This window comes from Carassius carassius, chromosome 29 (assembly GCF_963082965.1).
Source record: "Carassius carassius chromosome 29, fCarCar2.1, whole genome shotgun sequence".
Taxonomy (NCBI): Eukaryota; Metazoa; Chordata; class Actinopteri; order Cypriniformes; family Cyprinidae; genus Carassius; species Carassius carassius.
Genome location: NC_081783.1, coordinates 2,668,274 through 2,681,073, shown reverse-complemented (window position 1 = coordinate 2,681,073; position 12,800 = coordinate 2,668,274). Strand labels below are relative to the sequence as shown.

At 37.9% G+C, this 12,800-nt stretch overlaps 1 protein-coding gene across 1 annotated transcript; it reads right to left on the bottom strand.

The window, feature by feature from the left end:
• Positions 1-9,262: 9,262 nt before the first annotated feature.
• LOC132110057 (D(1) dopamine receptor-like) lies at positions 9,263-12,347 on the bottom strand. The gene is made up of 2 exons (XM_059516642.1): positions 11,867-12,347; positions 9,263-11,784 (listed from the first exon to the last, which is right to left on the bottom strand). Exon 2 carries the CDS (start codon positions 11,482-11,484, stop codon positions 10,393-10,395), a length of 1,092 nt encoding a protein of 363 aa, XP_059372625.1. The 5' UTR covers positions 11,485-11,784; positions 11,867-12,347; the 3' UTR covers positions 9,263-10,392.
• Positions 12,348-12,800: the final 453 nt, after the last annotated feature.

Below are 12,800 nucleotides of genomic sequence, written 5' to 3'. Positions count from 1 at the left end.
AAAAAAGCCAGTGAACTAAAAATACAGCAGCTTTAAATAACAAGCGCGACTGGTGAACTAAGTTTAGTGTACACCTCAGCACTGCGAGAACAAGTCATCTGTATAAATGACAAAGATTCAACAAAACACTATTTTTAGGGTGAGATTTAATGTATACAAACTATGTTCCCAAAGGCTGCGTGTTGTGTATGTTTTAAGGTCAGAATAACAAGTACAGTGTGTTTTGTCCTCTCTGTAAGGGAGTGTTTGTACAGCACGATGAATGTGATGATGGTGGGAATGCTGGAGGAGATTTTGCACGCTGCAGAATCTGCTTCTGTGTGTGTATTAGGATTGGAGAAGTGACAGTCAATGAATACTGATTCTCTTTGACTGATGGGATAAACTGGATTTATCAGACCAGTGAATAGTATTGAGGGAATGGTGTGGACTCATGAAAATGCATATAAATAGTACGCCAAATTAAAACAAAAACTTGTGGTATTGATATGCAAAAAGTGTTTTGTGTGCATATAATACGCAGTTTTCACGTGCATGATACGAAATTTATTAGAGTGCATGTGCATGTGCATGTTTTCACCTTCATATGATACCCATCAACCCTAATCATTGCGTAGCATAATACATGCCAAAGTCATTTTTTTGCATATCAGTACTATGAGTTATTGTTTTTATTATGGCGTACTATTTATACAAACTTTCATGAGATCAGGTTGGACCGTTTCTGCATCTTGATCGTTTACAGACTGTAAGAACAAATCGCATAGATGTCTGCTTTGTTCTTGCCTAAACTGAGGGAGGTTCACACAGCTGTTTTCAGTTTTATATAAAAAACAATTCTCCTGTGGAAGCTGTTGCTCTTGTTTTGAGTGAGTCATCAATTTCTCAGCCGGACTGTAGAGTGCATGTGACATGTGAAGATATATCATATTTTCTTGCTTTTATCAAAAAGGAAAGGCTTCTAAGCTTGTTGAACAAAAGCTAAAAAGTTGAGGATAAGGCTAGACTTTTAAAGCAGATCACTTAATCTGTGTTACAAGTTCAGAGACCCGATGGCTTTTAACACAAGGTTACGTAATAGCAGAAAACAGCACATTATAAGATTTAGGTTAGTGGTGATTTTGGAATAAAGGGGTTTTGGCAAGATTTTTGCTGTTTAAGTTTACATCTGTAAAAGAAAAAAAACCTTAACATTTTATCATGATTTTAAGGATGAAACGATTACCGTTTTGATGGTAAACCATGCTAAAACACATCTCTGATATATTACCTTTTTATATTTTATTTATCATTAAGTTTACTCTCTAATTTTCAGTATGTCAACAACCAAAGACACTTCCAGTGCTTTAAACATGGTTATTATCCACAACTAAAACTATTGAAAACATCTTCGTTAACTGGAATACAGCTGATATAAAATATAAATATTAGATGAATAGCTAAATGAGAAATGCTGCCATGGACACTAACTGAAAAAGTTTAATTTGAAGCACTTAATAACTAGATTAAAATAAAAAACTGAAATATAAATTAATTAAATCTCAATAGTAATGTTTAAAAAAGCAAACAATCAAAAAACAATATAAAAACTGACAAGAGCACATAGCAAAAGTACAAAAAGGTAATCTTTGATTTAAAATCAAAATAGGAAATATCAAAGTGAAGATTAAATCAAAATATTAATAAAAACATAATACAAAAATGACTCAATTTTAATTTTACAGTGTTTTTGTTACACGTACTTATTATACTGATAACAGTAAATTATTCAAAATTAGGTAAATAACATTAAATCAAAGCCTAGTCCTATGCTTAAAGTAAGTACATCCTGTTAATTAATATTACTCGGTAATTAACTGTACAGTATAATTGCACTGTATCAAGGATGCCCTAAAATAAAGTGCAACCTTTAGATTTTTAGACTTGCTTAAAATAACCATGAAAAAAAGTGTATCTAAAAGGGGAAAACTGAAGAAGATGAAAAGCCCTTGTTGTTCATGAAGTCATTTTCTGGATTACACTGTATATGAAATATTCAGGATGTAAAAACCCTACACATTTATTTTCAGCGGGGGTCGGCCGGCTCCCAGGAATTCATTTGACACGAGCATTTTTCTAGCAGGGCCATATTTAGCCTGCTATTTGCTATTTCCTTTGTGAATCTTGAATTTCTACTTCAACGTGGGAACCAGTGCAATATTATTTAAATCTGTTTTGTTGAATGCCAGACTCAAATCTCAGCTTTAGTCTTCTGGATGGAAGTGGAAAGACTCAACGCAGGGGGGGGGGGGGGGGGATTGTTTAACTCTGTAAGCATATGATATCTTTCTTGATCTGCCATATTTTTCAGATCTGTGTTGTTGCTTTGTTACTTGCATCAGTGTTTTGTTGTGCATGACTCATGCAGCTGTGGGTTTCAGGTGCTCCCTATGTTGAGTAAGACGTGCCGCAGCATCGTTTGAGAGCTGGATGCCCTTGTTGGAGGTCTAATTGTTGGCAGCGAGTGGAAATTTCAGTCATGCTTAATTGTGCCCTGCTCTTTTGAATGGCATCCAAACCGCTCCAGAGGTAACGTCGTCTTTCACGATCTGGAAATTAGCACCGTTCACCACTGCATTGCTTCACTTCAGATCTGCCTGTACTGTATGTTGACAGTTTGTGTTTTTCTGAAGGGAATGCAAAGAAAACTAATTTTCTCACTCACTTTTATCAACTAAAGTCCTTCAGTCTCTCATCCTGTCAGCGCGACACGGGAGTCTTGTTCTGTTGATAGAGGGCATCTGTCCACGGATGGCAGTGATGTGATGAGATAAGTCAGATTGGACAGGCCGCACTTCAAAAACAGGCCTAAAGGGTTGTGCATTAGCATTGCATCCATTCAAACATGACACAGCTTCCCCTGACTCCGTCCTTCAATGGGCAATCCTATTTTGGAAAGGCCAAACCATCAACCTCTAATCCACATTACGTTCATTATGCCTGGCTTCATTCTGCATTTCTCACACTTAACATGTTGCTGGGCACAAGCCGTATCAAGTAGGTCACAGTTCAACAAGGGATAATTAAAAAATACCATTTAAGTTTTTGGGTTTAACTCACAAAATCACAGCAGATAATGGGGTTAGAGCAAAAGTTCACCCAAAAATGAAATTAGCTGAAAATGCACCCCCAGGCCATCTAAGATGAGTTTGTGTCGTCATTGGATTTGGAGAAATTTAGCATCACTTGGTCATCGATGGATGCTCTGCAGTGAATGGGTGCCGTCAGAATGAGAGTCCAAACAGCTGATAAAGAAATCACAATAATCCACACCACTCCAGTCCATCAGTTAACGTCTTGTGAAGTGAAAAACTGTGTTTGTAACAAATTCATCATTAAGATGGTTTTAACTGAAACTGCTGGTTACAGTTCAAATATGAGATCTCTATTTTGCAAAGAAGAAACAAACTCATCTACATCTTGGATGGCCTGAGGTTAAGTTATTTTTCAGCAATTTTCTTCTATTTTTGAGTGAACTATTGCGTTAAAGGAACGCTGCGATAAAATTTGCATTTATTTAGTTTTTATTTTGTTCTCTAAACCTCTACACAGCACAAAAACTCACTGCAGCATTTTACTAAACATCAGAAATTTACTATTCAGGTAAAAAATTAAGTAAAAAAAACAACAAAAAAAACAACTTAAAGCTAGTCTTTTTCGAACTCTTTAAGTCGATTTTTTAAAAAATATAGATTTATGCAACGATGGAAAAATAAAATATATTTTCAAACGAGAGAGCGTTAGAGGGTCAAGTTATTGTTTGTTATAATAAAGAAAAAGAAAACAAGAAGATAGAATATAAATAGAATAGAGAGTGCAAGTGTTAAAGGGTCAAATGTAGATGAAGGAGATCTGTCTTTAGCTGTTTAATGAAGATTATAAAATTAAGTCTTCACCTTAAGAGATAATCCCAATGTATATAATTAAAAATGATATGTACTACAACCCGAATTCCGGAAAAGTTGGGACGTTTTTTAAATTTTAATAAAATGAAAACTAAAAGACTTTCAAATCACATGAGCCAATATTTTATTCACAATAGAACATAGATAACATAGCAAATGTTTAAACTGAGAAAGTTTACAATTTTATGCACAAAATGAGCTCATTTCAATTTTGATTTCTGCTACAGGTCTCAAAATAGTTGGGACGGGGCATGTTTACCATGGTGTAGCATCTCCTTTTCTTTTCAAAACAGTTTGAAGACGTCTGGGCATTGAGGCTATGAGTTGCTGGAGTTTTGCTGTTGGAATTTGGTCCCATTCTTGCCTTATATAGATTTCCATCTGCTGAAGAGTTCGTGGTCGTCTTTGACGTATTTTTCGTTTAATGATGCGCCAAATGTTCTCTATAGGTGAAAGATCTGGACTGCAGGCAGGCCAGGTTAGCACCCGGACTCTTCTACGACGAAGCCATGCTGTTGTTATAGCTGCAGTATGTGGTTTTGCATTGTCCTGCTGAAATAAACAAGGCCTTCCCTGAAATAGACGTTGTTTGGAGGGAAGCATATGTTGCTCTAAAACCTTTATATACCTTTCAGCATTCACAGAGCCTTCCAAAACATGCAAGCTGCCCATACCGTATGCACTTATGCACCCCCATACCATCAGAGATGCTGGCTTTTGAACTGAATGCTGATAACATGCTGGAAGGTCTCCCTCCTCTTTAGCACGGAGGACACGGCGTCCGTGATTTCCAACAAGAATGTCAAATTTGGACTCGTCTGACCATAAAACACTATTCCACTTTGAAATAGTCCATTTTAAATGAGCCTTGGCCCACAGGACACGACGGCGCTTCTGGACCATGTTCACATATGGCTTCCTTTTTGCATGATAGAGCTTTAGTTGGCATCTGCTGATGGCACGGCGGATTGTGTTTACCGACAGTGGTTTCTGAAAGTATTCCTGGGCCCATTTAGTAATGTCATTGACACAATCATGCCGATGAGTGATGCAGTGTCGTCTGAGAGCCCGAAGACCACGGGCATCCAATAAAGGTCTCCGGCCTTGTCCCTTACGCACAGAGATTTCTCCAGTTTCTCTGAATCTTTTGATGATGTTATGCACTGTAGATGATGAGATTTGAACATGAGGAATGAGGAACATTGTTTTTAAAGTTTTCCACAATTTTTTTACGCAGTCTTTCACAGATTGGAGAGCCTCTGCCCATCTTTACTTCTGAGAGACTCTGCTTCTCTAAGACAAAGCTTTTATAGCTAATAATGTTACAGACCTGATATCAATTAACTTAATTAATCACTAGATGTTCTCCCAGCTGAATCTTTTCAAAACTGCTTGCTTTTTTAGCCATTTGTTGCCCCCGTGCCAACTTTTTTGAGGCATTAAATTTTAAATGAGCTAATTAAGTGGATAAAAGTGTAAAATTTCTCAGTTTAAACATTTGCTACGTTATCTATGTTCTATTGTGAATGAAATATTGGCTCATGTGATTTGAAATTCCTTTAGTTTTCATTTTATTAAAATTTAAAAAACGTCCCAACTTTTCCGGAATTCGGGTTGTAATCTTGTAATGTACAATATCATATTTATTGTTATTGTAGCAAAATTTCCTCACCGTGTTACTTTAGCCTTGTTGAACATTATATATTGTATTCATTTTTGTTGTTTGAACTCTGGAGTTCATGTAAACAAACAAAAATAATCATGTAAATCTTAAAAAACCATTATTTAATTCATGAAAAAAAAAAAACTCCCCAAAAAACTAAGTACTACTACCAGGCACTGTAATATGTAGTGGAGTTTCATCTGTTTTCAACACACTTTATACAGCTATTGTCCTCTGTCAATAGATTTTGCATAATGTCTCTAACACAACTTAAGCATGTTTTCATGTTTGAAGAGGAATTTACACACTCTTAGGTCCCAGTCAGGGGCTTCTTTTGCAAAATGGGTGCACCATTTGGGTATGACATGTGAATGAACTGCTAGGATTAGGATGGATTAAAACAGAGTTTGCCAGATGGCTGCTGAGATTTAATTTAGCGATACAAAATAAATTGGCCACACCCACCCATCTTTACCTTGTGATAAGGTTGGATAAGCACTTGGCTGCTGCTTCTTACTAACAAATCCAGTGCTCCTCATTTAACAAGGTGGAGATTGAGTGACAAGTTAAACGGCTGTGCGAAAACAAAAACATCACTCACTCGTGGCGTGTGCTAGCATTAAGACATCAGCATGAACAGCAGTCACCATCGCCTCTGACATCACATGCAGATCTGTCGTTCGGCATGAGGATCTGTTAACGTATTGCCGTACGGTTGCGACCCTTTACTTATTAATCTGTCACAGCAATTGTATGCAAGCTATTAGAAATGCATTAGTTCTGGTAATCCATACAGTAGCAGCTGTGATTCAGCCTATACATTTTAAATGAGAGAGGATAGAATTAATCGAATGTACTGATTGCACTTCCATCATTCAGATGAGAATGTGAACATAGGCAGCATGTGCACGGCAATTTTATCCACCAGTTTTTACATGTCCGTTGTGGGACATTCTTCAGTGACATGGAGAAACAGTTAAGATTCTGCCCTTTTTTCCCCAAAATTTGACACTGTTGGAAAGTTGTGGTAATAAATTGCTTATGCAAGTCTCTTTCTTTCTCTCGGTCTCAGTCTCTGAGGTCATTGGTAACCAGTTACTTCTGAAGGCTACTACAGTGACCACAGCAGAATTTGGACACTTGGGTTACAGTTAAAAATGTATGAATGTTGTGGCATTAGATGACAAAAGCAAGTGGAATTTTTCTTAAAGAAAGAAATAAAGCACAAACACACTTTAGATAAGTATTTAAACTTTTTAAATACCAATAGTTACATTTGAAACAATGAATGTAGTGTCGTAATGTCGTGATTATAGTTAACATGATTCTCTACATCTCTGTTAGGCAACCTGTGTGAACTTGAGGAGAAATGACATCACACACCCTTTACAAACAACCTTGACACCTGTTGATTTCAGTCAAAATAAGTCAGTCTGAGAAAATGTCTAGTCTAATTTTTTTGCATTATTTCCAGACACTGTATCTTTGATGATGTATTTCTAATGTAGTGACATTCATACATTTTTCAGTGTGGCCTAAGTGTCCAGATGGCTGCACTTCTTAAGATTACAAACAATGTTAAGCTGACCGATAGATTTAGTATGGTCCGGTGTAACCTAATATATTCATGATAATGTAATGAGTACCTGACTTTTTACAACAGCTATATAATTTTTCATAAATACTTTTGAGAATTTTACTCTTGATTTTATGCAACATAGAAATACTATATGTAGATTGAAGCAGTATCACCTTTATGCAACAGATCGATGCACAAGTATGTAAATAAACAAGAAACAACCACGGAGTGTCTGAAAAACCATTTTGTTTGCGGAAATTCTTCATTCAGCCACCAATTCAAATCTCAAGTTAACAGATGAGCACAAACCTCTGTTACTAATCTGAAAACATTGTGAATGCTTAGTTACTTCATTGTGATTACTGTGTTATGTAGAGCAGAGTATTATGAGGGAGATGGAGTGAGTGAGTTTGATTACCTGCATCTGATACAGCATTCAGTCTCATATTCACAATAAAACAGTATGAATGTCTGCTGAGGAAAGCGATATCTTTGTCGTACTATCCTTTCAAGTTTCCGATGACAGTGCTGCTTAGTGTGTTTGTTATCTGTGTCTTACAAGGCGTGGTTGAATGTAAAATAACGTCCTAGTTTACAACCTAGTTTCAGAGTCTTTCAATATAAAAGTCTAACTCACTCTTGTCACCACCTAAAGGCGAAACAATGTAACTAAAATCACTGTCACTAGCACACACTCCGTTTCTCAATACTGTATACTAAAAGATTTGCTCTAGAACAAATAATAGATTCATGAGACCAAACACTGCCCGTTAAATTTACCCAAACTAATTACACCTCATGTTTAATCGCTATAGACACATCGGAGACAGCGACAAATTTCAGAACTAGAGGTGAGGTGCTCTGTTTATGAGTGCTGAATGGATGCTGATGTCCTGGAGCTCACATCTCCTAATGCGTCAAAGCAATTGTTTTTTAAATATGCGCTATTTATATTAATAATCTGCATATTTGAAGTCTAAACAACTACATTCTTGCCTACTAAACTCTCTTAAAACCTACATTCTAAAACCATTTTCTGTAAATATCCTTTGAAATGATGCATGTTGTCTATTGAATTAGGCTCGACTTAAGAATTAGTATTTTTTTCTATAATATTTTGACTAATTAAATCAAATAAGGAAATGTGACCACCTGCAGTATTTTTATACAGTCTAAAAAAAGATTCATGTGGTAACATCTCAATGAACTGATTTTAAGTCAAAAATATTATTTTACTATATTTATTATTGTTTCCTCTTGGTAGCATCTAAATTAAATTTATCCAAGTCACAATTATTATTAATAAATTAAGTTATAATCAATGAGTTACACCTTAATTTAAGGGTTAGATTAAAGAATAGTTCTATAAGGGTTCCGGTCACCAGTTTTAATAGTTGTACAAGAGAGAGAAAAAACCCATGTGTGGATTTATTTCTGAGGTTGTTAAACTGAATATATGCACACACCTATGGTATCTGTTAATTAAGTATGCATAAGTATGCTATACAATACTAATGCTCTTCATTACACTAATTTCACAGTGACCCCTCTGTTTCCTGTCGGCTGACATAGACCAAACACAACTGAAACAAATGACAGTGATTACTCATGCACTGCTGTTTCTGGATCTTAAGCACAGCGTCTACAGTTTAATAACTCATCCAATATGCTTCCCTTTGTATCTGATTTGAGAGTGTTGTATTGGAGGCAGAGTGGGAATGTCAGTTTTGAGAGCCCTGCTGTGAGAGCTTGACTCTTACACATTCACAGAGGCTGGCAAACAAAAACAATTTGACTCCCCAGTTCCTCTGAGCTTATTATCTCTATTTAATGCCAGCTTTGCACAGTGTCAAGACAGCTTGACGGTAACAAATGAAAGTTTAAGAGGTTGAGAGTCAAGGTTCCTGCCGTCTGTTATTGTTTCCTATTCAAGTTTCATCAAGTGAAGAATAAGAGCTGGAGTGCTGGGGAGTTATTAATCCAGAGATGTATTTTCTAGAGCGGGTTTTGCATATAACAAACACAATGTTCACAAAGAAAGAACAAGCACATTTTAATTTGTGTTAAGACCTTTAACACCATAATGTTTGCTTAACATATGTACTTTGTCATCAGTTGGCAAATAAGTTAAACATCACTTCATTCTACTTCAACATTGTAATGCTATATCGCTGAATCAGTGTCTCTCTCTAAACACTACAATTAATGCAGTACTTTGAAATACAAGTAACAGCACCAAATAATGTGTTGCGAAAGCACATAAAACTGACCAAAAAATTAGACTGATCACAATTAATTACATTCAGCTGCCGCAGAGGTTCTCAATGTTACATTTTCCACATTATCACATGACACATTGCATCACATCCAGTGTTATTTTGTACCAGGACCGAGTATCCCATACGCTTTCAGAACATAATTACAATCTCAACAATAACGTATCTATTACTTGATGACCGTAAATGAGTGCTCTGCCACATCTGCATTTTTATTTCACAGCCATCTGTTCTGCTAGTCGTGGTGTTTAGCTTTCACAGTTTAATAATGAATCAGAGGATTTGATGAGAACAAGTACCACAGAACAATATACATGTTCATTATGCCAATAATGGGACAGCCATCTCATGATTGACCATCTGCCCTCTTGTTTTGGAAAAAAAAAACGTGAAGTCTCATGAATAAGGAAAGACGTAAAGAAAATGTAATGAGAGTGGAGAGGGTGAGCTAGATATTTATCAAGCAGCGATGTATTAGATTCAGATTACAATGAATTTTATTGGAATTTAATTATTCAGTGATATTTATGGAATGAGGAAAATATTCACCATTCATTTACGGTGACTAAATACGCAACGTTTGTTCCACTGTATTGCAGTTGTGCCCAGCACTTTAACATTATTAAAGTACAGCTTCATTAGAATAAACAATCTATAAACATCTATATTTCCTCTGATAAAACACTGCAAGTCACTTGTGGATTCAATAATGTGTTCATTGTCTGTTAAAGACACTGGGAACGCACAGACCACCCTTGTGTCATTCTTTGGGGAAGTATAGCTTTTTATAGCGATTAGCTTTGCTTAAGGGACATCGCAGCTGCTTCCCCTGCTCTCTAGCACAGCAGGAAGGCTCTCTTCCCAAAGTCTTAATCCCAAACCCTTTTCCCTCCAGCCTTCCTCTGCAAAGGATTGGTGTTACATTGCTTTTTAGTTCTTATTCAAGCTAGGTGTCTCCATGCTAATGCTTCCCGGACAGAATCTCTGGCATCCCAAAAGGATGGCAAAAGCTCGGCGAAAGTCGGCATTGAAGGCGTATATGATGGGGTTGAGAGACGAATTGGCCCATCCGAACCAGACAAAAACATCAAACGTTGTTGGACTGATGCAGGGGAGACTGTTCGACGTGTGCTTACAAAACGGCACCATGCAGTTCAGAACGAAGAAGGGCAACCAGCAGCACACGAAAACCCCCATTATAACAGACAGCGTTTTTAAGACTTTTGTCTCTCTTTTGAAGGACAGTTTGAAGGAGCTCTCCGAGTCCATGTTGGAGCTGCTGCCCATGCTGTCATGGCGGATCTTGGCACTCTCCGCAGCCCTTTCCAGAGCTGAGATCCGTCGGATCTGCTTCTGGGCGATCCGGTAAATCTGAGTGTATGTTACAATCATGATGGCGACGGGAATGTAGAAGCTGATGAGTGAGGACGAAATGGCGTACGTTCGGTTGAGGCTGGAGTCACAGTTGTCCGTCGGCAGAGCCCTGCGAGATGCATTGACCTCCAGAAAGCCTATCGGCTGAGCCTTGTGCCATTTGAGCTGCACCGGGATGAAGGAGATGAGAACGGATAGAGTCCAAGCCACGCTGATCATCACAAAGGCCACTCTAGGAGTCATCTTCCTCTCATAGCGGAACGGGCTGGAAATGGCCCAGTATCGGTCCATGCTAATAACACACAGGTTCAGGATAGACGCTGTGGAGCACATGATATCGAAAGCCACCCAAATGTCACAAAATGCACCAAAGGGCCAGAAGCCTGCAACCTCTGTCACAGCCTTCCAGGGCATGACCAGAATCGCCACCAGCAGGTCTGACACGGCCAGCGAGATGACAAAAAAGTTGGTGACTTTAGAGCGCAGGTGGCGAAACTTTATGACAGCTGCACAAACCAGTGTGTTCCCGAGTAAAGTGGAGAGGATTAGAACGGACAGAAAGCAACCGGTCAGAACCCGCGTGGAGCGGTCAGTTTCCACCAAGCCGCTGTCAATGACCGTCGTCAAGTTCAAAGCCATCCCTGCCATCTAATATCTCACTGCATCATGAGAACTAGACAAGTTTGAGTCACACCACAAGTAAGGGCATTTTTCACACCAAAATACATATTTCCAGTTCATATTCCATTGCATTCCGCTGCCACTGAAGTCATTCAGGTTCAGTTCAGTAATACTGACAGAATTATATCGTGGTAGTATATCACTGATCCTGCATCCATCGATACAAAGTCTTTACTCATCCATCCAGAGTTCCCTTGTATATTGATATCATGAAATCATGTGAGACACTTTTCAGAGTGCAATGTGGAATAACCTGTTCCTGCATTTCTGTGTGTCAACAAAGAGACAAAACTTATATTAAGAGAACAAATACCTGCTTATAATAACAACCAGATCGATTTAAACTCACCTGTTAGATGATACTGAAGCGCTTCTTTTTGCAGTTATACGAATATTCTTATATGAACCGTCTTCTCCGTAAAAATCAAGAAAGGAAACTTGTTTCGAGAGCGTCCTCGGTGAATGACTCTCGCGCACCTCCGAAATGTTGAAATGACGGTGTTATTCCTTCGGGATGCGCTTAACGCGACGAACGCGCGTCGAGATCGGTGAGACCCGACGCCGAGAGACATGACCAACACACTTCACACCGACATGCGTCGAGCCCCCGAGGGGCTTGAGAAATTACTCAGTCGGTCCGGTTTTAAAGTTTGTGTTGAAAAGAAAAAAAAAAGGAAACAAACACTGAGTCCCAGTGGAGCTCGGCGCACGTGCGCGATGCGCGCTCTACTATCACACTTGGACGATTCATGATCCATGCTTTTAATTAAATCTTTATTTCATACTCAGTCTATGAATTGCATGACTGCGTTTGATCATCGCTGTTGTACTTTTTTTCTCTCTTCTGCAGGCTACTGCTTGAATGAATTTCTAAATCAATTATTCATTCACGTGAGTGCTGCAGATCTACTGATGTTAACCTATAGCTGAAATACCTGAAATAAGGAAATATGTCTTAACACAGGTATTACAACCTAAATCAAGTCAACGAGGCCACCTAATGGGGAGTGCCATACTAACCAAATGCGTTTCTCCATGCTTTAACATATTTAAAATACAGTAGTGTCACTTGTTAGGGGTCCTCCTCAAAGACTGTTTATTAAAATGCTAATTTCTGCATATTAGGATACTAAATGTTTGGGAAAATATTTCAGCAAGAGTAAAAGCCAGCACAGCATATTTCCTATATATTACGATGCGTGCAATATATTGAACTAATGAGCTTATCTGATAATATTCAGATTTTATCACCTAATTAGTCATTTGTTACAGTGAAACGACTT